Genomic DNA, 26,748 nt, shown 5'->3' on the forward strand with positions numbered 1-26,748 from the left:
AACTTCACATAGGACGTCCTTATTAGGAGGAAGCCAGAGAGGATTACCAGGAATCTTCCTGGAAGAGTGGGCTGGGGACAGGGCGCAGGCATTCTAAGGAAACAGATGGCAAGTCTACCACTGTGGCCAAATGAAAGGCCCCAGATGGTTTGGGGGAGCAATGAGTGGTCCTGGCAGCCAGACGGGGAAGGGCTGCTGACAGGGGAGTGTCCTCCCCAGCGATGCTCCTTGGAGGCACAAATCCCAGGAATGGGTTATTTGAGTCCCCAAGGAGGACCAGATGACCCAGCAGCCATCCTGCCTTTGGCGGGAGCACTCAGCTGGACTCCAGATACTGTTGGGGTTGCTAAGCAAGGACTTCAGGCAGGCGGCTTCCCACGCACAAGAAATTTCTCCCTCGGCTTCCATTCCCACCTTGGGACTTGGCAGCGACTTGGTGTGGAGAGTCCAAGAGCTGCCATGACCCTGTCAGATGGCAAGGGTCATTTTTAAAAACAAGTTCCTAAAAAATAAATAAATAAAAACAAGTTCCTAGTTCAAGTCAACCTAAAGCCATCTGGGTCTATAGTGAATGAAAACTTACCCTAGAGGTATGGTTGCAGAAAAGGGGACCCCTTCCAGGGCCCGAGAGTGGGCTCTTGTCTAATACTCAGAAATGAATTGTCCAAGGAGACACATGTGCTGCCAAAGCAAGAGACTTTATTGGGACAGGGCACCCAGGTGGAGAGCAGCAGGGGAAGGGAGCCCAGGAGAACTGCTCTGCCATGCGGCTCGCAGGCTCGGGTTTCATGGTGATGGGGTTCGCTTCCAGGTTGTCTTTGGCCAATCGTTCTGACTCAAGTCTTTCCTGGCGGCGCGTGCACTGCTCAGCCAAGCTGGATGCCAGTGATAAGGATTCTGGGTGGTGGCAGGACAGCTGGCAGCTCCTTTTGACCTTTCCAGACCTCTTGCAGTTGGTAGTGGCTTGTTAGTTCCATGTTCCTTACTAGGACCCCCTGTGGTAAAGTAACTCACGCAGATGGTTACTATGATTCCTAGCCAGGATGGGTGGTTTCAGTCAGAGTGCTTCCCCTAACGGTACCAAATCTGAGCTGTGGCTCCCGGAAAGCAGCATTTACATAGTCAGAAAGAGAAGGTGAAAAGGAGTGTCATGTCAGGCTCAGAGCTGGTAGCCGGAGGGTGATGTCTTTCTCCAGGAATAATCATAGCCCTTCATGTCCTATTGCCACACCAGCTTACAAAGCCCAGGCATGGGCCATTGCCCCGAAAACCTCCCCACGAACTGGTAAACTGGGCAGAGACCGGCTTCTTCCCCTCCTTCAGATGTGAGAGCTGAGGGTCAGGCAAACAAGGATGCCTCCCCTTCAGCATACAGAGGGGTCCCTGGGAGACTAACTGCTTGAGTCACCTTTAGGCTGGAAAGCAAGGAAGCACCTCTGGCATAGCAAAATCTAGGCCTCCAGCTTGGCTTTATAATTTGTATATTAGTGCTTTGCTTTGCTTTGCTTTAAAAAATCCCCAGGCCTTACCTCCTGCAAGTTCTCTCAGCCACTAAGCATTAGAGCTGGGACAGAGACCTGCCTATCCTGGAAGCCTGTCCTGCACCACTTTTCCCAACCAGCCGGGTCTCCCCACCCTGACCTCCATGCCCTGGCTGGCCCCTCGCTTTCAGAACAGACCCCGGAAACCCAGATGGCACCAGTGATATCGAGGGGCCGTGATGAGCGCACTGGAGACGCAGGGGCGGCCCCTGATTTCCCTCCGCTGCTTGTCTGCCGTGGAGGCAGGTCCTCTGGGATGATTAGCTGGGGGGGTGCTCCAGCCCCTCACGGGCCATGCACCCCTCTTTGTGCAGGAGCCCTGGCCGGCCACCTGTTGTTAATCTAGCCCTGGTAATCCATTCTGTACTGTGTCAGCAGTTCAAAAGGGCACTGTTAGTATTTTTTGCCGACTTCAATTAACGTGAGATTTCAGAGGCCCCTCTGATCACATTTCATCTGTCACAAGTTAGGAACAAAACAGACAGGTTCCAGTTGAGGGGAGGAAGGAGAAGGAGTTTATTGCAAACAACAGCCAAGCAGACAGTGTGGGCCGTGCCCAGCCAAGGGCGCTCTGTGAATGCGCAGCGGCACCCACGCTCCACGTGGCCCCTCGCCTGGACCCCGGCGCCCCCTACTCGTCAACAGTCCAACAGTCCTCCCCTCCCCCCAAAGATGTAAGTGCAATAACTTACTTTAAAAGGCAAGAACTTTTTTTTTTTAATATTTTGCTATAATGTAGTTACATGGTGGTATAGGCAGTAAAACTTTATGGAACCGACCTCCTTTTTTTATACATTTTTTTTTCTGAATTTTTAATGTCTTTTTCATATATATTTTTAATATTCCACCCCAGGCCATTAAGCTAAAGGAAAAGTTGCATTTATACAGGGTTACAATATCTTACAAGGAGAACAGTCATTATTGATTGAGGTTCATGTTCCTTCCAGCACTCAGCTCTCTTTTCAACCCACTGCACACCAAACAGACTATTAGACATTAGAAACTGTCCTTCAGAATCAGTAGTATAAAGGCCTAGCTCTATCTGTGTAAGTGAAGGGGAAGAAGGGACAGGGCAGGGCAGGTTACTGTCTGGTTGGCCGGAACACCTTTCCTCCCGCTAGCATCTTTACAGACGTCACATGGGTTCCCCGGGAATTTGAGGAGCTGAGTTTTCCTTGTCTTCCCAGTTTTCTCTTTTGTGGTCATGGATTATTATCCTGGGGGCCTGTTTGCCCAGCCATCCTCACTCCCCGCCAGGCCTGTTGTTGGCTTTGGCACCCGCCAGGCCGTCAAGCGGACCGGAAGCCCCAGAATTGTCCAGCCCAGGGGGAGGAAAGTCACAGAAGCAGGATTCGTGGTCGCTTGCATGGAAGAGCTCCTCTCGTCGGCCCAGCTGGAAGAGGGCAGAGGGCACACTGGCGCTGGGCCCGATGTGGCCGCGGCCTCCTGTACGGGGGACCCACCTCACGCTTGTTACCGCCAGTCCCCAGCAGTGTCTTTGAACCAACCTGGCCGCCATGCTTCCCCACCCTGGGGGCGTGGCGATGAGAGACAAGAATCAAGTAATAGTGGAAAGAATTCAAGGAAAGTTCCAGAGCCCGTGTCCTCCAAGTGCCGTCGAAGACTCAGGGACAAGCCTCTCCACGAGTCCCCGGAGCCCTCTCTCCCCACGCTGCCCTGGGAGCAGCGACGGCATCTGAGGATGGTAGCAGCACCTTAGTGTCAAGCCTTGGCCGCCGAGTCTGGTTCCCAGCAGGATTCAGGGGGCTGGCAGCGTGAGGAGGCTGCCCAGGGGGCCTGCCAGCCACCCATTATTTCTGGTTTTGTGTGGCCATCTCTGTTGAGATTTTAGGCAAAAGGCAAAGGAAACCCCACCTCTTTTAGCTTATTTATTGGCTTAACAGTGACCCCCGGAGCCATCCACTCTCCCCTGCACCTGGCTTCACCATACCGTGCTCCTGAGGATGCCGCCAGCCCAGAGTCACACCCAAGCTTGCTTTAGCCATCACAGGAGAGGCTGCAGGGTATCTCCCGCCCCAGCAGCTGAGAACGCAGAAGGCCTGGGCCCAGCCCCCGACCCTGGGGAGCTCCACGCAGCATCGATCATCAGAACCCCTCTCTTAGCTCTGCCTCAAGTGAAACGTGGCTCAGAATGATCACCTTCCCCACTGGGGACTGGGGTCATCTCCGTTGTTAAGGGATTGGGCAGGCTAGGTTTCTGATCCCTTCCTGCTCGGTGAGTCTGTGATGGTTAGAGTGTCAGGCAAGCCCTAGGGGCTAGAACAGGGCAAGGGCAGGCCTAGGGCTGGGCAGCTGCCCGTGGGGAGATGCAGAGGTGTTTCATGCTGACGTTTTAATCTTAAATACTTAGCTGCATTGGTGGGACAGGCGGTCAGTGCCAAAGAGCCTTCTTCTATTGGAAGATTTTTCTTCTCAAGCCTAGGGAAGGAATTTGCCTGACTGAGGTCTGGCCCAGGTGGAAAGCAGACACACAGCGGAACTGATCACCAGAGGTCCCTTCCAGAAGGTTCCACTTAAGACCCGTGTCTCTCCCTTCCCTCCCCCTCAGTGTCTATCCTGGTTCTCTCTGTCTGATTCTCACCCAGGTGAGAACATATCTCCCAGGTCAGAACATATGTCCCAGGTCTTTCCAGCCATGATGGCATTTAAGGAGGAACAGGGGGGATTGTCTCCAACCTGAAGCCATTTCTTCCTTCCTTTTCCTAGATTTTGGGAGTCTTGAGTTGTTTCAGCCAAGCTTAGAACTAAAAAAGTCTTCCTAAGAGTTATTCCCAGATCCTCAAACATAGAAAACACTTAAAGCTAAGCCTCCAAGAACATTTAATTCAATGTCCAAGATGCTTTTCACTTCGAGAAGATCAACTTTAGAGCTACGATTCCCAAAGAAGTCTGACTCTTACTAGGGGGAGGGTCGAGGCCAGCTCCTTCCATAGTCCCGTTTCCAGAGCACGAGAGGACTTGAGACACAGCTGGAGACGGCCACATCCCCAAAAACCTAAGCAGCTCAAAGGGGGAGGGTCTCACCCCTCCCCACCCACCCAAGAGGCTGTGCTGAGTCCGGGCCCCTGGGCCTGGTAGACCTAGCTTTCCTCACTGACAGGACTGGGGTAGAAGGGAGAAAAAGCAGGCCCTTCTCCTCAGGGATACCTGCAAGGGGGCCTCCCAGCACTCAAAAGGCCTCCCTGGAGGATGGGTACCCTGTGCCCCAAGCTTAGCTGACCCCTGGGCCCTGGAGCTGAAACTCAAGCTGCAAGCTGCACGTCAGGCGGAAATGGAGCACCCCCTGAGAAGGAGGCCCCTTCCTGCAGGCAGGGAGATTGGCTTCCAGAAAGCACTGTGTCCAGAACAGAGCAAGTGACCCCAAGGAGCTCAGCCCCACATGAGCCCTCCGGAAGCCAGAACAAGGGGCTGGGGTCGCCCGTGCCCCAGGGCAGAATTGCCAGGGCAGGCACTCTCTGCCCTATGACCGGAGGACCGCGCGGAAGGCCTTGGGCGGGGGTGGCACTGGAGGCCACTGATCGGGAAGGCCGTCTGGGGCCACGTGGGGGCTGGCCTGCTGCCTGGAGGCCGGGCGAGTGCGCCCTCGCCATCTGCCAGACCCCACCGCCTGCTCTGGACCCCCTGGTGCCGTGCCCCCAGGCCCTAGCGGCTGTGTCAAGATGCGAGTCCTTCCGCGCCAGGACACTGGTCCAGCAGCCCCAGCGAGTGACCAGGATCTTCAGATTACCCCTGGAGGGGCCAGACTGGATGAGGAACAAAGCTACCCAGACCTGCCCCCTGCCACCATCATCCTGCCTGAGGCGGGGCGTCAAGGCAGCCGACGTGTGTGCATGAGCCCCTGCCTCCCCAGGACGCCTCCCTGCAGCCCTCCCAGCTCCTAGAAGCTTGCTTCCAGCACCGTGCGGGCCGCGGGCAGCGGGCCTCCTTCCCTGCACTGTTCACCCAGATCCGGAGCCTTGGGGTCTGAGGGGGCCAGCATGGCTGGGTGACGGCGGGCTCCTTTGGCTCCAGCTCCTCTCTCTCTCTGCCCAGTCCCTCCGGGTGCATCCAGCACGGGGGACAGACAGCAGGCCGGGGGCTCCTCGTGCCCAGGGTAAAGGCGAGGCGGGTGCCTTGGGTCTAGGAGGTTGGAGTCTGCAGGCTTTGAGGGAGAGCACAGGAGATGGGATGGCAGAGGCTGACTGGGCAGGGCATCTGTTCTCCAGACACGGTCACCGGGCTGGTGGTCGGGGACCACACAGCAGAGGGAAGGACGGACGTTGACGGTACCGTAGCCACAGCTGGTCCAGGTGGGAATCTAGCCTCGACTCAATGGTCAAACCGGGCAGGGCGGAGGAGCAGGAGTGGGGAGAAAGGGTCTTCAGCTTATAATGGATGCAAAGCTGCAGAACTCGTGCCACCTGGCTGCCTCCACTGCCTCTGGCCAGGAGCAGGGGCCCGGCCTCGGTGCCCGCTGCCCCCTTCCCTCCCCGCAGTCCCCAGGGGCCTCAGACTTGGGGCGGCTGAAAGTGCTGAGGGTCAGGCCCCTGGGCCCAGGCCAGGTGCCTAAGAGGGGAGTCGAGTAGGGTGCTGGGGGCCTGGGGAGCATGGGTGTGGCCAGTGCCCCAGGGCAGGGGAGGGCGCAGGGATGGGGCGGGGTGGTCCTGTCATGTGGCCCAGGAGATGGCCGCGCTGTGCTCCTTGGCCTTCATGCGGAGGGCCGCGATGCTTGAAGTCTTGCGGTCCGGCTCCCCGTTGAGCTCATAGCCATTGAGGCCTGGGCTGAGGCCCGCAGCTCCAAACAGGCTGCCCATGTGCGTCTGGCCCACGTGGCTGCCAGCCCCCGAGACGCTCAGGAAGTCGGTGACGCCGCTGGCCCCAGAGCCGGGGGGGTGGGCGTGAGGGGACATGCAGGCGGGCACCGGGTCACAGGGCACCACACAGGCCGGCACGGGCGAGGCGGCCCCATTGTTGCCGATCCAGGACGGGTTCTGAATCTGGGGAGAGGGGAGGGAGATGCATCACAGGCTGGCGGGACATGGGGGTGCTTTCCTGTCTCTCATGGGGGAATCCTCTTCACTTACGAACACATCCTGATGATAAAACCATTCCTGAGTGTTTACCTGGGAGGCTCTCCAAACCTGCCTGGCCATCCAGCCCCCTAGGACCCTTGCGGTTTTATGCTCTGGTTCCTCCGTTCCCAGGTCCAGGAGAGCAGTGGACAGAAACTCCATTTTAAGGCCTGAACTCTGAATTCCATCAAGAGTCCAGTGAAAGGGTTGTCCTGGGGCACGGCTCACCAGCTGAGGGCAGCCCCTGATTTTGTTTACTTATTTGACCACACCACTTGCAGGATCTTAGTTCCCTGACCAGGGATCGAACCTGTGCCCCCTGGAGTCAGAGTCCTAGTCATTGGACCACCAGGGAATTCCTGGCAGCCCCGGATTTTAGACGCAGAGGCATACTCTGTCTCTTCATCCATGGACCCACTTAGGGTCAGCACCTGGGCCTCACCCCGCTCCGGCTCCTCCCCAGGCCCGGTACACCCTTGTGACTTGATCAACGGGAGGGGACACGAGCTCAGAGAGCTCTGGCATTGGCAATGTGGGCTCCGAAGCTGTCCACTCTGAGAGTGGACGGTCAGGGGGCCTCAATTCTCTCAGAAGCCAAGGTCAGTAGTGGAGGTCCTAGGGGCCGGTGCCCTTGAGGCTTCAGAAGTAACTCAGGGTCCGAAAGGGCTGCCTCGGGAGGTGGTAAGTGGACGGATAGAGCCAGGCGGGATGCCTGCAGGCTCCAGGCTGGGGCAGAGACAGGCGGAGAAGGTGGAAGGTGCTTGGGCAGCGGGTGAGGGGTTGAACTGGACACTTTGTCTTCTATCTGCGCAGCTAAAATCCTTTCCCCCTCCCCAGCTTCCAGCTCTAGACTCCACTTTCCCCCAGCATTTATGGGGAGGCAGAGCTGGGGACTCAGCCAGAAATGCATCTCTCCTGTGTGATCGGGGGCGGGGGGTTGGTGGGCAGGACGGGCTGTGAGGAGGTGGTGCACCTCTCGGCCACGTGAAAGGGCTTCTCAGTGGCCCTGGAGCAGCTTCTGCCAGCCTGCCCCCTGCCCCCACCCCCCCGTGTTTGGAGTACATTCAGAGAAGTTTGTAATAAAAGGAGTGACTAGGGGGCTATGCCCCCAGATGCCATGGGGACGGCAGTGACAAGAACTGCTTGCAGGTTCGGGTGATGGGGACCCCCTCTCTCGAGAGGCCTGGGGAATGTGGTGTGTGGTGCTGCGTGAGAAGAATGAGCATGAGCCCCTCTGGCGTGTGAGCTCGGGCAGCAGAGGTCAAGGCCAGGGAGTCCGGGCTGCAGGTCCATCCTCCCGGGGACAGAGGGAGGCTGGCTGGGGGGACTGAGAGAGGAGAGGAAGATATGGGTGGGGTGGGAGCTGATGCAGGTGGTGTGTGTGCAGGAGACCGCCCCCCTACATTCCCCAGCCTCACCCCTGGGCCTGCCCCTGCCCCTGCCATGTGAATCCCCGGAGTGGCAGCGGCAGCACGGGTCCCGTTGGGCACCCAGGGACCATGGGCTATCTCGGCTCCAGGAGAGTGAGGAAAGGGAGGCCTAGGAAAGCCTGTGGCCTGGCTCGCTGCTGGGCGGGCCCAGGCTTGGAGCGGAAGGCGGAGGCCACAGCACAAGGAGGCCTGAGAGGGAGGAAGCAGCCGCCTCTGCAGGGCAGGTTGAGGGGCGTCAGGACGGCACTCAGCCCCAGACGCATCTCTCCAAGGGTCCCGCTACCTGACTTCACCCACATCGCTTCCCATCCCTTGACATCCCACTGAGGACCCAAGTGCCACCAGGAAGAGGGACTGACAGACAGCCGTGGAAGAAGATGCTCTGGAAGGGATGGGAAGAGATGGGCCAGACGCCTGGGAGAGCCGCGGCCATACAAGGCAACCTTCCTAAAACCATGTAATTCACAAAACACTTTTGCACTATCTAACATAGACCTTCCAACAACCTTGTGAAAGAGTTTAGGCAGGTGCCTTTTTTTTTTTTTTTGGCCACATTGTGTGGGATGTGGGATCTTAGTTCCCCGACTAGGGGTTGAACCTGAGGCCCCCCGGCCGTGGAAGCACGGAGTCTTAACCACTGGCCAGGGAAGTCCTGAGGCAGGTGCTTTGAAAATACCCAATTCCTAGGTGAAGAAACTTGAGGCTCAGACGTGTGACTTGCCTGAAGGGAGAAAGCTCTGGAGCTGGGATGACAGCCTAAATCCTGGGTCTCAGAATCCCACGTTCATTCCAGCCTTGCCTCACTCACATCCTCCAACGTCAGGACCCCCTTCTCCTAGGAAACACTCTGGGTGGCTCCCAGTGGCCTGGAGGGCCCCTGGCCTTCAGCATTCCTCAGTTCCGATGCCCGTCACCAAAGGGCCGAAGGAAAAGTCATTCTCAAACTCCTCCCCCAGTCTTCCCTTCCCTGAAGTCCAGCCAAGGCTGTATCAACGCTTATGGGGGGCAGAGAGAATTCTGGGCCTCCCACATCCTGGAGACACAAGTGCGCTCCTGGAACCTGAAGCGGGGACTTGGAGCCCCGAGCTCTCTCTCCGGGGAAGGTGCTCCTCCTTAGGGCCCCAGAGCAAGCAGCTGCGGGCAGGGACTTACCTGGGCGTAGTTCTCCGCTCGGGTGAGGAGAGGCAGCTCATAGGCCGTGGAGAAGTGGGTCCGAACCTGCTGCATTTGCCCAAAGCGTTCCCTCTTCCTCCACTTGGCCCTCCGGTTCTGGAACCAGACCTGCAGGACAGAGCAGTTGTCGCCGGGGTCAGACCCGGAGCTGGGGCCCCCGTGTTCGGGGCAGCACCAGCCTTGCCCTCGAGCCCCTCCAGCTGTAGTTATAAGGTCAAGACTGTGGGGCTACAGATAACACATCTGCCTTGGTCTCTGTGCTCAAGAGCTGACCATCTGGAAGGATCGACGCTGAGAGCCAGGAAGGCAGTTTACACCCCAGTCGTAGGCGCGACGTCAGGCCAATAGGTTCATTTTCTGAGCTTCAGAACCCAGAGCAGGCAAGTGTCACACGTGCACAGAACATGTCACCAGTCACCTCAGCAGTCAACTAACCAGCCCTGACATGGGGCGGCCCAGTCCTCCGGGGCCACAGGCTGCTGGGCAGAATCTGATGACAGCCTTGAAAGCTTCACCAGAGAATCATTCTGGGTGGCGAAGTGGTAAAGAACCCGCCCGCCAATGCAGGAGATATAAGGCACCAGTTCGATCCCTGGCCCAGGAAGAGCCCCTGGAGGAGGGCATGGCAACCCACTCCAATACTCTTGCCTGGAGAATCCCATGGACAGAGGAGCCTGGCAGGCTAAGTCCACGGGGTCACAGAGAGTCGGACAAGACTGAGCGACTAAGGACGCACAGAGGATCACACACGTGTGGTTTTTCCATTGTTTTCCACTTCCTGAATCCCCCCATGCAGCCTTTTGTGCAGAGTTTGGACCCCCTGGGTTACAGCTTCTCTGGGAGACAGGGCTTTAGATGGGCTGTCGGAGGACAGTCAGGGACAGCTTTGTGGAGGGAAGGTGGGGGCTGGAAGGACAGAAGTCCAGGCTGAGTTTAGAAATGGCCTGGCCATGCCACCAGCTGGGAGAGGGATGGGAGGGGAAGGATCGCGGAGTCAGATGGTAGCGGCCCTCGAATGCCAGGTGGGAGGGTCACCTTGGTGTCAAGAGAGGAAGCTGCTGCATTCTCAGGCCCCAAGAGCAGCCTGATGCCGGGGAGGAGAGGAGGCCCAGCTGTCACTCAGCACGGGGGTGGCGCATGGGCTTGACCAGGGGACCTCTGGGGGAGTGCGGTCTCTGAGTCAGGTGCATGAGCCGGGGTCTTCTTTATCATACTTAGGAAAAAAATTGAGAACCTTCAAACAAAAGCTATTGGGCTTAATGGAAGCTTCCTTTGCAGGAGTGCTTCTGGCAGGCTGAGAACTTTCCCAAGGCTTGTGGGCAAGAGCTGGCCTTGGGGTCTGCCACCGCTGCAGGTGACTTGAGGTCTGGGCAGAAGGTGACGGGGGACCAGGGAGGATGGGAGAGAGGGCGTGAGCAGGCTTGGCTTCAGGCTGGCTCACAGGCAGGCTCCAGAGCTCCTCAGAGGGAGACTCCTGGCAGCTTGTCGCACACCTGCCTGCTGATTCTGGTGCAGGACACGCCCCTGGCACCACAGCCCAGGGCACGGAGCTTCCTGGGAGGAGGGAGGCGGAGCCGGGCTGGAGGGCTTGGCCCGGCCCCCGCGGGGCAGCACAGAGGCTTCTAGGCTCACAGGTACCCGCTGGACTGCCCCGCGTTTCCATGGGCCTCAGTTTCTGCATCTGGAAACTGGGCCAGCATCTGTGCTGCCGGCTTCCCGGGAGCTGTGCCTCCGAGGGCCGTAGGCGAGCTGGAGGGCAAGTGCTGTCATGGAGTTTTCAGAGGACCTCGCCCTGGTTTATTTATAGCTCCCTTCCCGCTGTCTTTTTCCAGAAGAAAGAAGTAAAAAAATAAGGAGTAGGTGTGGCTCTTGTTAGTGTGGGGAGGGAGGGTGAGACTGTACCTTCCCAGCCAGTATACAAGCATCACACACACACACAACATACACACACACCACACATACACACAACACACACACACATCACACATACACACAACACACACACACACACACCCCCAAAGGAGGGTGAGACTGCACCTTCCCAGCCAGTATACAAGCATCACACACACACACACAACACACATACACACCACACACACACACACACCCAAAGGAAGGTGAGACTGCACCTTCCCAGCCAGTATACAAGCACAAGCATCACACACACACAGACATACAGCACACACACACAACACACACAACACACACACAACACACATACACATAACACACATCATACACACACACCACACACCACACATACACTTAACACACAAACAGCACACATACACATAACACACAAACAGCACACATACATAACACACACAACACACATAACACACAGCACACATACAACACACACACACAACACACACATAACACACACAGCGCACATACAACATACACACACAACACACACACAACGCACGTACATACCACACACACACACACACACACACACCCAAAGGAGGGTGAGACTGCACCTTCCCAGCCAGTATACAAGCACCACACACACACACCACACATACAACGCACACACACACCACATACACATAACACACACATACACACACACACACCCAAACAACCTCAAGGGAGGGTGAGACTGCACCTTCCCAGCCAGTATACAAGCATCACATACACACACACACACCACACACCACACATACACATAACACACACCACACATACACATAACACAAACTGCACACATACACCTCACACACATAACACACACAGCACACACACAACATACACAGACAACACACACACAGACAACACACACACAGACAACACACACACAACACACGTACACACCACACACACACACACCCCCAAGGGAGGGTGAGACTGCACCTTCCCAGCCAGTATACAAGCACAAGCATCACACACACACAGACATACAGCACACACATACACATAACACACACACATCACACATACACACAACACATACCACACATACACATAACACACACACACACCCAAACAGCCCCAAGGGAGGGTGAGACTGCACCTTCCCAGCCAGTATACAAGCACAAGCGTCTCACACACACACAAAACACACATACATAGCACTCACACCCCACACATACACAGCACACACACACAACACACACACACACCCAAGGGAGGGTGAGACTGCACCTTTCAGCCAGTATACAAGCATCACATACACACACACCCCACACATACACACCACACACACACACACACACACACCCCAAGGGAGGGTGAGACTGCACCTTCCCAGCCAGTATACAAGCACAAGCATCACACACACACACACCCCACACACACACACACACAGCACACATACACAACATACACACACATACAGCACACATACACAACATACACACACACACAACACACAGCCCCCCCAAGGGAGGGTGAGACTCACCTTTCCAGCCAGTATACAAGCATCACATACACACACAACACACACACAGCACACACACACAACACAACACACACACATATGCAATACACACATGTGCAACACATACACACATACACACATCACATACACACATAACACATGCACACACACACACCCCCAAGGGAGGGTGAGACTGCACCTTCCCAGCCAGTATACAAGCACGAGCAGCACACACACACACAACACAACACACACAACATACACACATGTGCAATACACACATGTGCAACACACACACACATACACACATCACATACACACATAACACATGCACACACACACACCCCCAAGGGAGGGTGAGACTGCACCTTCCCAGTATACAAGCACAAGTGTCACACACACACACATACACACACCACACACACACATGCACACAACACACACATACACACACAACATACACACCCAAGGGAGGGTGAGACTGCACCTTCCCAGCCAGTATACAAGCACGAGCATCACACACACACACACACACACACACACACACATCCCCAAGCGGCCAGTATCTTTCAGCATCACTGTTTTCCATCTTGACTCTAGTGCAGGAGATTCAGCTCTCCTGTGTCCCCCCCTGGAGCTGATCCCCTCCCAGGCTGGGGCCTCAGCCGCTGTCCCAGAGCCTCCCGGGGGGCCCCCCTTTCCTCCCAGGGCTCCTGGAGTCCAGGCCCAGGCCGCCCACTGGGAGCCAAGGGTGGATCGGGTCTCCTCTCCGGGCCGCTGAAATGGGATCCCCCTTTATCAGTGGCCTGGAATGGGGGACTGGGGGCAGGATGAGAGAATGAATCAGAGGCGCTTGTTTTCATTTCATGTTTAATTTCCTGCAGGCTTAGCTCAGTCTTTCCGCTCCTTCCTCAGCCTCCCAGGGTTTTCTGGGCAGGGGGGGAGGCCAGGGGGAGGGGAGAAGCCCACTGGAAGCATCTAGATATATGACTGCTTTCTTCGGGGTTGAGGAGAAGCCTAGAAAAAAGTGACGTTGCCACCATGGTGGGGGCCTCCCCCTTGAGTCTCTGTGGACTCAGGCCCTACAGTGGGGGCCCCAGGGTCCAGAGGGGCAGGTGGACGTGACACACGCAAGTTCGGGCTGGCAAAGGGGGCCTGGGGGTGAGGGGAGGAGCAGAGTGGGGGGAGATGGAATGCCGGCTGGTGGGGGTGGGGGGTGGCGGCGGGCAGAGGCGGGGGAGAGGGGCGACCTGGGTTATCTGGGAAGACAGATGAGCTGGGGGAGAGGCAGCTGAGAGTGCTCGGCCTTTGGGAAGGGAGTGAAGAGGGTCAGGCAGAGGGGTTTCTTTGCAGGTTAAGATGGAGATCGTGGGAGGCGGCACGGCTGTGGGGAGCAGGCCGAGGGGAACGGAACTGCCCACCTCCAGCCCCTTCCTCCCTGGGGCCTCACCCTGCAGATGAGGCTGGAGCTTTTCTGCCCAGATAAGGCTTAAGCTCTGTTAGCCTCCTGGTCTTCACTCTCATCATGCATAAACTTGGGTGGTGGCAGAGGTATCCTCCCAGGCCCCATCCGTGCTCACATTCATGGGCCCCCGAGGCTCAGAGCATCCTCCCGTTTCTGACCCTTGGAGCCCGGGGTGCTGACAGCTGCATCCCTAGATGCCCTGGGCCTCAGGCTCTGCAGCCCCTAGGCTTGTCTCCACTGGGCAACCCTGGGCAGGAGAAGGGACCCAGAGGCCCCAGCCTTCCCTTCAGTGCGTCACAGCAGCCCAGGACCACCCCGCTCCTGGCCTACCCTGGCCTGGACGCGCTCTGCACGGGCCTCTCCCCAAGGAACCAACCGTCTTGGCGGAGGCCCCGGCTAACCGCAGCCCATCTGGGGCCAGGGCGGGGTGGCCCAAGGCGGGGAGGCCTCTGCCTTATTGTCTTCAGACACCAGCTGCATAGATTGGAATCCCAGACAGCACAGAGAGGCCCCTGCAGCCCCCTGGAGCGGCTCCAAACTCCGGGTTTCTTCCCAGGAAAGGTCCATCTCGGGGGTGGGGGGGCCCCATCCCTGTCCCCACTGTCACTCTGCACCAGGCACCTGGCTTCCCATCACCTGAGTACGGGCCCCCAACAAACCCATCAGAGGCAAGCAGGGGGTTCTATCCCCAATCCCCCCCATCCCCAAGGCACTGCCAGGCGCAACCCAGAGGTCTGACGAACTTGCCAATCCCACCCACTCTGCCTTTATACAAAGTAAAGTCTCAGAACAATTAGGCACGTGTTCCTAGTGAAGCAAACTACAGGAAAAGAAGCACTGGGCTGGAACTCAGGGTCCCTCATTCTATTCTCAGCACGGCCACCCCATCACCTTTCCTGAGTCACCTGGTCACAGGTGATGGTTTCCTGCCTCTGGGTCTCTTCCTCCTTGTTAGCAAATGAGAGAATGAGGTGGTCCTCTCCAGCACTAGCCTTCTAGAATTCTGTGGTCTTCCCTTGAGATGATAAGACTGGCAGCACATCACAGTTTCCCTTTTGCTTTGGCGGCTGGGAAGCTCAGCATCGAAATTTGCGCTCAGTGGAATCTATGATCCTTAGCTTAGCCTAGGTCTTTGACATAATTACCTTCCCATTTCATGACATTGTTATTGTTCGAGGATGAAAATAAATATTTTAAGTGTAAGCTGCCCCAGCTCCTTTTTGGAAGTAGGCATAAATGTGTGTGTGTAGAGAGAGAACACTCCATCTAAGCTGTATTGTGGTGCCTGAAAAATGCTAAACATGTCAAATGACCCAGTGTCATTTCGTGTGTTGTACCAGAAGGATCATCCTAACAATGCTAAGCAAATTCTACTCCTGGGCACTCCTGTCCATTTGTTAGGGACACACATGTGCACACACATGTACACGTGTATACCACACACAGAAAACGGACAGTTGCTTCACATCAACACAGCACCTACAGGAACGTCCCATAGCCAGCTGCTCTCTCTCCACTGACTCCTTATGCTCCTCTCAAATCCACTGGCTGAGCTGAGGCCAGAGGCTGGGGTTCCTGTCCAGAGTCTGGGGCACCAGAAGTCACACGACTCAGGTGAGAAGGTTTCTGGAACCACAGTGAGGCCTCAGCTGCCTGTCTTCCTTCCCCAAACACTCACTGTGAGCTGGAGAGGAATAAGGTGGGAAGCTTGCTTTGGGGAATTTGTGAATAAATGAGCTGACCGTTCAGAGTCCCCTGCCGTTTCTGGATGGCTGTGTATTCACTGGCAACTACTAGTCTCGTTTATACTTCAGCCATTTTAGATGATCTTGTTTCTGGACCATGTTATTAATACAAACATTAAACAGAGACTGATGAGCCTTTTATTGACACCGTAGGGGTTCCCTGGCGGCTCAGATGATAACAACTTGGCCTGCAATGTGGAAGACTTGGGTTCGATCCCTGAGTCAGGAAGATCCCCTGGAGAAGGAAACTGGCTACCCACTCCAGTATTCTTGCCTGGAAGAATCCACGGACAGAGAAGCCTGGCAGGCTACAGTTCATGGGATCTCAAAGAGTTGGACACAACTGACATTTTTTTCACTTTAGGAACACTCTACTTTCCTGGTGACTTAGGTGGTAAAGAATCCTCCTGCAATGTAGGAAACCTGGGTTTGATCCCTGGGTTGAAAAAATCCACTGGAGAAGGGAATGGCTACCCACTCTAGTATTCTTGCCTGGAGAATTTCATGGACAGAGGATCCTGGCAGGCTACAGTCCATGGTGTCACAAGAGTCAGGCATAACTGAGAGACTTTCACTTCACTTCAGGAATACTCTGCAGAAGATTCTTTAGTGAAAAAAGGCAAGAAGGGGTACCGTTGGAGTCTGCTGAGTAACAGGGTTCTCAGTCCTGGCACCAAAAGGACCCCAGCTGAGCTGTGCTGCTTTTTTAAAAAGACTCCTCTTTGCTCTTAAGCTGTTGATTTCTATAGCCCACCAGAGAAGGAAAAACTGTTATCTGCAAACACTTGATTTGCTATTTCAACATGGTTTGGGTTGGGAAGGCAGGCTGAACATGGCATTCATTTAGTGTTACACTGAAGCTTGAGCTTTATCTTGTCATCTGTGTTTGGGGTACTTAGAGGACTTTGCATCCTCTCTGTTTTTTTTCTTTGTTACAATTTCATGCAGGGAGGGGAGACATACCTCTCTGGACAAAGGAGGTCAGTTGGTCCACATATATTTATTTTTCGCCTTTTCTGATCTTAGTTCAGCCTTCTCTAATTGGTGGGAATTATAGTAATGAACAATCGGATGGTGCCTACCCTCATATTCTAGTGAGAGGAGACAAAGAGATGACATAATTTAAGCCAATCACAAATTCTAAGATAAAATAGGACAATGTGGTAGAAGGTGACCTGGTTTGTTTGTGTTGTGTTAGGTTGAGTTGTGTTGCGTTGAGCTGTATGGGGTTCCACTGTGGTGCGTTGAATTGTGTTTGGTTGTGCTGAGTTCTGTTGAGTTGAGCTGTGTTGGTTTAGGTCGTGATTGGTTGTGTTGAGCTGCACTGGGTTGGGTTCTGCTGGGTTCAGTTGAGCTGTGCTGGGTTTTGTTGTGTTGGGTTATGTGGGTTGTGTTGGGTTGAGCTGTTAGTCTGGGTTATGTTGGTTGTGTTGGGCTGTGTTCGGTTCTGTTGAGTCGAGCTGTGCTGATTTGGGTTGTGTTGTGTTGGGCTGTGTTGAGCTGTGTCAAGGCTATGGTTTTTCCAGTAGTCATGTATGGATGTGAGAGTTGGACTGTGAAGAAGGCTGAGTGCCGAAGAATTGATGCTTTTGAACTGTGGTGCTGGAGAAGACTCTTGAGAGTCCCTTGGACTGCAAGGAGATCCAACCAGTCCATTCTGAAGGAGATCAACCCTGGGATTTCTTTGGAAGGAATGATGCTAAAGCTGAAACTCCAGTACTTTGGCCACCTCATGCAAAGAGTTGACTCACTGGAAAAGACTCTGATGTTGGGAGGGGTTGGGGGCAGGAGGAGAAGGGGACGACAGAGGATGAGATGGCTGGATGGCATCACTGACTTGATGGACGTGAGTCTGAGTGAACTCCGAGAGTTGGTGATGGACAGGGAGGCCTGGTGTGCTGCGATTCATGGGGTTGCAAAGAGTCGGACACGACTGAGCGACTGAACTGAACTGAGCTGTGTTGGGTTGTATTGAACTCTGTTGAGTTATGTGTTGATTTTGGTTATGATGGGTTGTATGTGTTGTGTTGGGCTGTGTTGGTTTAGACTATGGTGTGTTGTGTTGGGCACTGCTGGCCTGTGTTGAGCTGTGCTGGGTTCTGTTAAGCTGAGCTGTGTTGACTTGAGTTGTATTGTGTTGACTTGTGTTGTGTTGAGCTGAGCTGTGTTGATTTAGGCTATGCTTTTTTGTGCTGGGCTGTGCTGGGCTGTGTTGGGTTGAGCTGTTAGTTTGGGTTATGTTGGTTGTGTTGGGCTGTGTTGAGCTGTGTTGGGTTCTGTTGAGTTGAGCTGTACTGATTTGGGTTACATTGTGTTGTGTTGTGTTCAGCTGTATTGGGCTGTGTTGGGTTGTATTGAACCCTGTTGATTTATGTGTTGATTTTGGTTATGATGGGTTGTATGTGTTGTGTTGGGCTGAGCTGTGTTGGTTTAGACTATGTTGTGTTGTGTTGGGCTCTGCTGGCCTGTGTTGAGCTTGCTGGGTTCTGTTAAGCTGAGCTGTGTTGACTTGAGTTGTGTTGTGTTGAGTTGAGCTGTGCTGATTTGGGTTATATTGTGTTGGGCTGTGTTGAGCTGTGTTGGGTTGTATTGAACTCTGTTGAGTTATGTGTTGATTTTGGTTATGATGGGTTGTATGTGTTGTGTTGGGCTCTGCTGGCCTGTGTTGAGCTTGCTGGGTTCTGTTAAGCTGAGCTGTGTTGACTTGAGTTGTGCTGGGCGGTGCTGAGCTGTGCTGGGTGTGCTGGGCTCTGTTGAGCTGAGCTGTGTTGACTTGAGTTGTGTTGGGCTGCACTGAGCTGTGTTGGGTGTGCTGGGCGCTGTTGAGCTGAGCTGGGTTCATTTAGGCTCTGCTTGTTTGTGCTGGGTTGTGCTGGGCTGTGTTGGGCTGAGCTGTGTTGGTTTAGACTATGTTGTTTTGTGTTGGGCTCTGCTGGCTTGTGTTGAGCTGTGCTGGGTTCTGTTAAGCTGAGCTGTGTTGACTTGAGTTGTGTTGTGTTGTGCTGAGCTGTGTTGGGTATGCTGGGCTGTGCTGGGCTGTGCTGGGTGTGCTGGGCTCTGTTGAGCTGAGCTGTGTTGGTTCAGGCTCTGCTTGTTTGTGCTGCGCTGTGCTGGGCTGTGTTGGTGTAGGTTATGGTGTGTTGTGTTGTGTTGAGCTAGGGTGGGCTCTGCTGGCTTGTGCTGGGATTAGTGTTTTGGTGGTTGACTGATGGTAGGGGGCAGTAGTCATGGTGATTGGGAAGACTTCTCAGAGGAGGCATTCTGAGCTGGGACCTGAAAGATAGAGGAGGAGGCAGCCAGCCTGGGCAGAGAGAGGAGTTGGATTGTCTTCGTTTCTGCCCCGGGGGCGCCATGGATGCCTTGTAAGTTCATCCTGTTTCCTTTCTAAGAGGTAGGCCTTCCAGAGCAGAGACCCATCATCGTCATCACCTCCTTCGCCAGAGAGCCTGGACTCACACACCACACAGAACTCAGTAGCATAGCTGACGGGCTCCCTGCCTCTCCCCTGGGAGCCCCACGCCAGCTCCAACCAGAGCACAAAGCAGGATGGGAACGTGGACAAAAGCAGACCTGCTCTGGTATGGCAGGGGCGCCGGGGTGAGCTCCTACCCATTCTGGTTACGGCAGGGGCACCAGGGGCGAGATCCTACCTGCTCTGGTTACGGCAGGGGCGCGGGGGGCGAGCTCCTTGAGCCGAGGTGAAGAAAGCCCTGGTGCGCCTGGGGACGGGCAAGCGGCCCTGGCTTGGGCCACCGGCGGAAGGGCCGGCCCCGCTCTCCCCGCCTTCCCCTTCTCCCCGCTCACTGACCTGCACGCGGGCCTCGGTGAGGTCGGTCCTCATGGCCAGCTGCTCCCGTGCGTACACGTCGGGGTAGTGGGTCTTCTGGAAGACCTTCTCCAGCTCCTCCAGCTGGTAGCTGGTGAAGGTGGTTCTGTTCCGCCGCTTCTTGCCCTTGTTGCTCTCCGAGTCGGCCTTCTCCAGCGGGCTGGGGAGGTCGGCGCTGGCCCGGTCCTGGGGCCCCTTCACCCCAGCTTCCTTCACACTGAGGTAGCTGCTGTCCATCCCCACCGTGTCAGAGTCGGGTGGCAACTCTGGCTCACCCAGGGAGCTCTCTTTGGCTGAAGGGGGAGGAAACAAAGTCAAAAAAGCAATGGCTGAACCCAGCCCGAGAGGGAGGAGGGACGGGGGAGCCATTCCCTGCTTTTCCCTTCTCGGGGAAGCACTGGATGCAAGGTCCAGAGGCCTGGGTTCTAATGTCACTAACGTGCTGTGTGACCTTGGGTAAGTCCTCTCTGAGCCTCTTCGCCATTAGGTCAGCATGGGCCCCTTTGAGCACCCATGTCCTGTGACTCTGGGCCAGCCAATCTGACCTCTATAACACTTACCCTCCACCCCCGCTGACCCTGGGCTCCTCCCTAGAAGGACTCTCTTTGCCAGAAATTCTCCTTTGGGTGTTGAGGATGTTGACTCAGTCCTTCGGACTCAAGAGCTCAGCCAGCAGCCATGTCTGGCCCAACTGGCCTTAGGGTGAGGACGAGAGGCTCCTCCTTGCCTGGCCTGGTTCTGTTTGGGGTTCAGCATCCTGGCCCCTCCAGGCGGGGGCTGTGTTTACTAAGGAAATAGGGGGTCCTCCCTGTGACATGCCCAGGATGCTGAGCTGGGGGCCCCAGCAGATTTACACAAAGCTCATGGCCCCGGGGCCCACAGCAACCGCGGTCTAGCAGAATGGGACTCTGCCGGCTGATTCCTGGACGCTCAGAGCTGGCAAGGACCAGTTAGCCAGTGCAGATCAAGGTGAGAAGACAGAGGGCAGGGGAGGGAGGGCGAGCTCATCCTTGTTCAGATAGCCCCGTCAGCGCCCTGGGCAGACACACTTGCCCCAGGGTGGAGGTTAGGGGACAGGCCCTGCAACTGGCCCCAGGGTGTGAGTTCGCCCTGTGTCTGACTCCTGAGCTGTGTGCTTGGACCGTTTGCTGAACCACTCTGTGCCTCAGTTTCCCCCTCTGTGAAACGAGGGTGCAGATACTTGGATCTCCCTCATAGAGACTGCCCTGGTGGCTCAGATGGTAAACTGTCTGCCTACAATGTGGGAGACCCGGGTCCAACCCCTGGGTCAGGAAGATCTCCTGGAGAAGGAAATGGCAACCCACTGTAGTACTCTTGCCTGGAGAATCCCCATGGACGGAGGAGCCTGGTGGGCTACAGTCCATGGGGTCGCAAAGAGTCAGACACGACTGAGCGACTTCACTTTCTTTCCTTCTTTTCTTTCAAAGGGTAGCTGTGGGATTAAAACATCTTACAGGTAAAGTTACTCCCGGTTCTGGTCTAGACCTGTGAGCAGCAGACGAGTCTAGCCCTAGAGGAGTCCTCCCAGTGGGCAGGCCCTCCCTGGAGCCCCGGAGCCCAGGAGCAGGAATGGATGGGGTGTGAGTCCCTCTCTGAGCCAAGTTCCATTGGGGACTGTGACTTCTATAGAGTGAGATAACATACAGGGTAATAAGACATGTGTGGGGAGCATCTGACAAAGCCTTTCACATGTGAAAGCTCTGATCACAACAAGCATTTGTGGTCGGTGTGGGCTCCCACCACGCTGACCTTCAGTCTCCTCCTCTGGGAGTAGATCTGAGCCCCAGGCGTTAGGTGTCAGGACGCTGCCTCTCGCCCCCATCCCTTGATTCTGACCAGATCCTGGGGCCGAAGCTTCGGATCCGCCCTCCTCCCTGGTGCTCTGCGTTTACTGGGGGCTCTCTTATTGCTGGGAGCTGAGAGGGACAGGTTGCCTTGGTCATTCTCCCCAAGGGAGTGAGGAAAGGGAGAGGAGGTGAATGCTGAGAGCGGGCCTGGAAGCAGCTTCGGGAGGCTGTTCCTGAGGGCCACTGGCAGCATGGGTGCCAGCAGGCTGGGGTGCCGGCCCTTGGGCACCACAGATGACACCCATGTGAGTCCAGGCACACGCAGACCGCCACGGCTTCGGTGACAGTGTCATGCAAACTGCAGCTGGCAGCTGGGCTGAGAGCTTTCAGCAAAGATATTTATCCTCCTGGCAGACAAATACATTTTATGTTTTGGGTTTGTTTTTTTTTTTAAAAGAGAAGAAATCCCACCCAGTCTCACCAAAAATAAACATCTCTGTTATGCAACTTCCTGGAGGCCAGACTCGGGGGGCAGGCAGTGGCTGCAGCCCCTGCCCCTTCTGCCCAAGCAGACCTCATCCCATAACCCTGTGGACCCTTTCTGTATCCTCTGGCATCCAGCCTGGGCTCAGGACCACTCCACACAGCAAAAGGGGCTGGGCTGAGGCAGGGGAAACTCCACGTTATAAACATCGAGGGACGGTAGGGACTAAACTCCTTGTGCTAATTCAGGGGAAACAGAGGCCAGAGAGAGTAAGAAATGTGCCCTAATTAGGGACAGGGTGCAGCCTCTCAGCTCTGGGTCAGTCCTTCACTCCTACCCGGTGGTCTTGGGGCCTTTCCCGGGGAGACAGGGAAGACCAGAAGGAATCTCCAGGGCCTCAAGTAATCAAGAGGTGTGGTCTGTGCATCAAGGAGGCAGAGAACCAGTCCCCGAGGATGAGAGTGAGGATGCGGCCCCTGGGAGAAGCCCACCCCCGCTGAGCTGGTTCTAGGCTCACTGCGGGTGGAGCTGACTGAACACCCACTCGTCCAAGTAGAGAAGTTTCCCCACCTCCACCCACCCACTGAAAGGGTAGGAGTGGGGAGACAGCATGGTGTGGGGAGCAGCGTGGCAGACCCCAGGCCCAAGGTGTGGAGATCTGCCTCGTCCCGGCTCTCCTGAAGTCTGCCTGTGACTTCAGACAATGCCTTCTAAGTGCCAGAGCCTCCCGTGCCAATGGGAGCAGGCAAGCCCTGTCCGCAGCGGGGAGAACAGGCAGGAATGGCGTCTCGGCCCTGTGGGGCAGCCCTCCTGCCTTAGTTTCCAGTGGGACCTTCCCCTTGGGACCTGGAGTGGGGAGAGGTTGGGGGCATATCTGTCCAGGCAAACGTCAGCTAACTAGAAAGGCTTCAAGATTTCAAGACGGAAGGGATTCTGGCAAACCGAGGCCTCTCTGGCCCTTGAAGAAGGATGAAACCTTCCAAATCTCAAGTCTTGATTATCAATCATGCTTTACGTGGCTCAGGCGGTAAAGCATCTGTCTGTGATGCAGGAGACCCGGGTTCGATTCCTGGGTTGGGAAGATCCTCTGGAGAAGGAAATGGTAGCCCACTCTAGTACTCTTGCTTGGAAAGTTCCATGGATGGAGGAGCCTGGTAGTCTACAGGCCATGGGGTCACAAAGAGTCGGACATGACTGAGTGACTTCACTGACTTCACTTTAGGTTCTGAGGCTGGGCCCCTAATTGAGACAACAAAGGAAAATTCCCCAAGGTTCTGACCCAACCCATTAGAATGACAAGCCAAGGTAATCATTCCCAAAGAGCCAGGCTTGGGGGCATCAGTTCCCACCTCCTGCCACCCTATAAGCATCTGAACCTGGTACTGTCATTCAGGCTTTGGTGATGGAGCTCATCGCCCCCAGGACCACTGGAACATCTGTCCATAGGTCCAGACTGTGACTTTCTCCTGCGGTCTGGCTCATTGGCGAGGGGTTCTAAACCTCCATGGGTTTAGAACAAGACAGCCCTGCAGACACCTGGAGATGGCTACCATGCCTCTGAGTGTTCCATCCTCCTGAATAAATATAGCTCTCGCTGCTGTTCTGTAGGAGGCCTCAGGTTTAACAGGCCCGTGTGAGACAGGTGAATGCCAGGGATGGGATGGGTGGTGGTGCTGGGCCTGGGCAAAGCCAGCAGATTGCTCTCCAACTAGAGGATCCAGAGAGGCTGGGTAGAGACTTGTCACCGTGGCCTAAGACCTGGGCCTGGTCAGGACCCAGCTTGCTCCGTAAGGCCCTCCTCAAGACGGCTGAAGAAAACAGAGGGCCCAAGCCTCAGGCTTCATCACTCCTGAACAAAGGAAACCGCTGACCTCCTTGCTCTCCCTCACTCCTCCTCTGTCCACCTGCCTGGAACGTCCTTTTTTCCAGCTGACCTCCAAGGTCCAGTCAAGCACCAGCTCCTCCAGGAAGCCTTGCCAGACTGCCGCAATCATACAGACCCCCTCCTTCTAGTTGCTGCCTATGCTTTAATCAAACCCTGAAGGTCCAGCTTCTCGTTAGAGAACCGGTTCGCTGAGGGCTGGAACCTTGGGCCATTTGTCCCTACTCAGCCCAGGATAGGGCCGGCAGGAGGTTACCGAGGAATCAATGGACAATCAAACATTACCGAGCTCTCCCCCCACCCAACTACCTCTGAGCACTCACTGCCAGTGCCTACAGGGCACGTGCAGAGATGTCTGTTGAACAAACGCATCCTCGGAGACAATGGAGAAAGGTGGTGAGGATGCATGGAAGGGGCATGCAGTGAGTAGAGCCTCCATCAGAACTGACAGCTGAAACAGGAGGAGGGGGTGAGATCACTGAGGGACAAGAGGGGAAGATGGCAGACCGCAAGGAGGGCGGGAGGAAGGACAGGAAGACACAGACGACGTCTCCACGCAGCAAGCAAGAGGGACACGCTGGGGGAGGCCACAGGAGGAGCGCCGAATGGGGGCTCTGGAATTGACGTTTCCAGAAACCCGGTGCAGGATCCGCCAGGAACCGGCTCTGCATTTATTGTACTGCCACACCAGGAGACAGGAAAGGCCCCTGGAAACCCCCAGCTAACCCCTTTGCCGGGCGCGCCTTCTTGAGGCCACATGGCATCCGCTGCTGGTATGAAGCTAAACAATGACAGACCTCGCTAGGACCACCTGCCTGCCCAGCTGGCTTCCCCCCATCCTCCTCAGAGGAGCTCCTCCTCATGGTCTCTGGCCCTGCCCAGGGCGGGGAGGGACCCCTTGGCGGGCTTTGTCCCAGGCTTTGGGGGCCCAAGACAATGTCCTCACAAGCTGCAGCTTCCCCTGGAATGTCTTGATCTGGAAATACATCCCAGACTACCCAGAGGAATCATGTATTGTGCACAGAGCATCGAGAATCTGGAGTGCCTGCCCCCCGGGAGGGATGCACACCCTTCAGAGACTCCCATGACCACTTCCGATGAGTGGGCGGCATTTGGTTCAAGGCTTATTCTTCATCCGGAGTCACAGCCACCCTTGAGCCTGTTCTCCTCCTGGGGAGGAGGCCTCGCCTCTTCTGGGGGCCACCTGGTCTGTGCTGGACAGCCTTGGCTGTTGGATTTTAAGAGATACAAGAAACAGGGGACCTTTCTTCATTCTCTTGCTTGTGTGCTTAGTCACTCAGTTGTGTCTGATTCTTCGCCCACCAGAGTCCTCTGTCCATGGAATTCCCTAGGCAAAAATACTGGAGTGGGTTGCCATTCCCTCCTCCAGGGATCTTCCCGACCCAAGGATCTAACCCAGGTCTCCTGCATATCAGGCGGATTCTTTACTGTCCGAGCCACCAGGAAAGCCCCTTCATTCCCTTAGCTTCTATCTACTCATCCTGGTTGAACCCTAGGGTGTTGCTCCAACCTAGTCTAACCTTTTTTTTTTTTTTTTTTTGACATGAAAGGCCTTGAAAGATTTCCAAAGTTCACCTTAATTTTTTTTTTCATGACTGTGATTTCAAGAGAATTATTTTTGTGACTGTGATTTAAGGAGAATGAGCTTCTGAAGCCATTTGGGGAGAGGATGCTGGAGCCCTCTCTGCGTGTATCCCTTTCGTGTGCACGGATGTGCGCCCTCGGGCATGTAGTACAAGCCTGCTGTTGTGAATGGGTGTGGGGAGCATATGTGTGGTTGCCTGCAGAGAGGTCTGCGGAGCGTGCAGGCTTGTGTGGTCAAGGGCAGGCACACCAGTGGGGCGTGTGTGCCAGTGGATGTGTGCTATTGTGTGTGTGTGTGTGTGAGTGAGCGTGAGCCTGCAGGCACCCGTGGGTGGGTCTGGACATGAGTTGTGTGTGTGTGTGTGTGTGTGTGTGTAGTTGTGCACACGCTCTGACGTATGGAGCGTCTGTCTAAGGGGCTGGAGTAATTTTATCCTCCATGGTTTTGATTATATCTATTTTTCCTCCAAACATCTGCTTTATGGGGGACACACCGCTTGCCCTGTTCTCGGGTGAGCCAGCCTCACATGCCCTGTGGCAGCGTGCACAGCGCCAATGCAATCTCCTTAAACAAAACAGGCCAGCGTGAGGCCCTTTCATGCTGTTTAAAGGGCACCAAGTAAACGCATCGCTGTCCAAACAGTTGTGCGGGGTTGGGGGCAGAGGTTAAAGGTGAGCCATCGATCATGTCCCCAGCCCACCTTATCTGCCACTGGGCTCTGTCTGGAGTTCAGCTTGGATGGCCCAAGTTTTAGGCCCAGGCCTAATAAAATAAACCAAAGGGGGAGCTCGTGCTGGGGCGACCTTTCAGCAAACACACGTGGAGCATATCTGTGTGTACCGGGCTGAGATGGACTGTGTTCCTGTCCAGGAGGAACTGCCAGGTGGAAGAGGAGAGGTAAGCCAGGGACTCAGCCAGCCACCCACAAGGTGATGTAGGCACTCCTGCCACCAACACACACCCACCCAAGGCCCAAATGTGCTTCTCCAAACAAGGAAAGTCTGAGAAATGGTCGCACATCACAGGAGGCTGAGACATGGGGGACTAAATGTGATGTGGTTTCCCGGACAGGGTCCTGGAAGAACAGTAAAAAGCACATTAGCGGGAAACTAGTGAATGGGAATAAAGCGTGGCACTTAGCAGGATAGATGGGTAAACTATTTGAATGGACATTTCACCCAAGAAGATATACATCTGGTGGTTCAGATGGTGAAGAATCCGCCTGCAATGCAGGAGACCCAGGTTCAATCCCTGGCTTGGGAAGATCCTCTGGAGAAGGGAATGGCTACCCTATTCCCCTGCCTGGAGAATTTCCTGGACAGAGGAGCCTGGTG

General features: G+C 55.4%; 1 protein-coding gene across 1 annotated transcript in view; it reads right to left on the reverse strand.

The window, feature by feature from the left end:
• Positions 1-6,208: 6,208 nt before the first annotated feature.
• The window catches only part of ALX4 (ALX homeobox 4), a 49,664-nt gene continuing 29,124 nt past the window's right edge, over positions 6,209-26,748 (reverse strand). The window contains exons 2-4 of the mRNA XM_052653322.1: positions 19,617-19,927; positions 9,196-9,324; positions 6,209-6,538 (exon numbers count right to left, since the gene is read on the reverse strand). Of these exons, the coding sequence (XP_052509282.1) occupies positions 6,209-6,538; positions 9,196-9,324; positions 19,617-19,927 (770 nt within the window). The remainder of the gene's footprint in view (positions 6,539-9,195; positions 9,325-19,616; positions 19,928-26,748) is intronic.

The sequence above is a fragment of the Budorcas taxicolor genome, chromosome 15, assembly GCF_023091745.1.
Source record: "Budorcas taxicolor isolate Tak-1 chromosome 15, Takin1.1, whole genome shotgun sequence".
NCBI classification, from domain to species: domain Eukaryota; kingdom Metazoa; phylum Chordata; class Mammalia; order Artiodactyla; family Bovidae; genus Budorcas; species Budorcas taxicolor.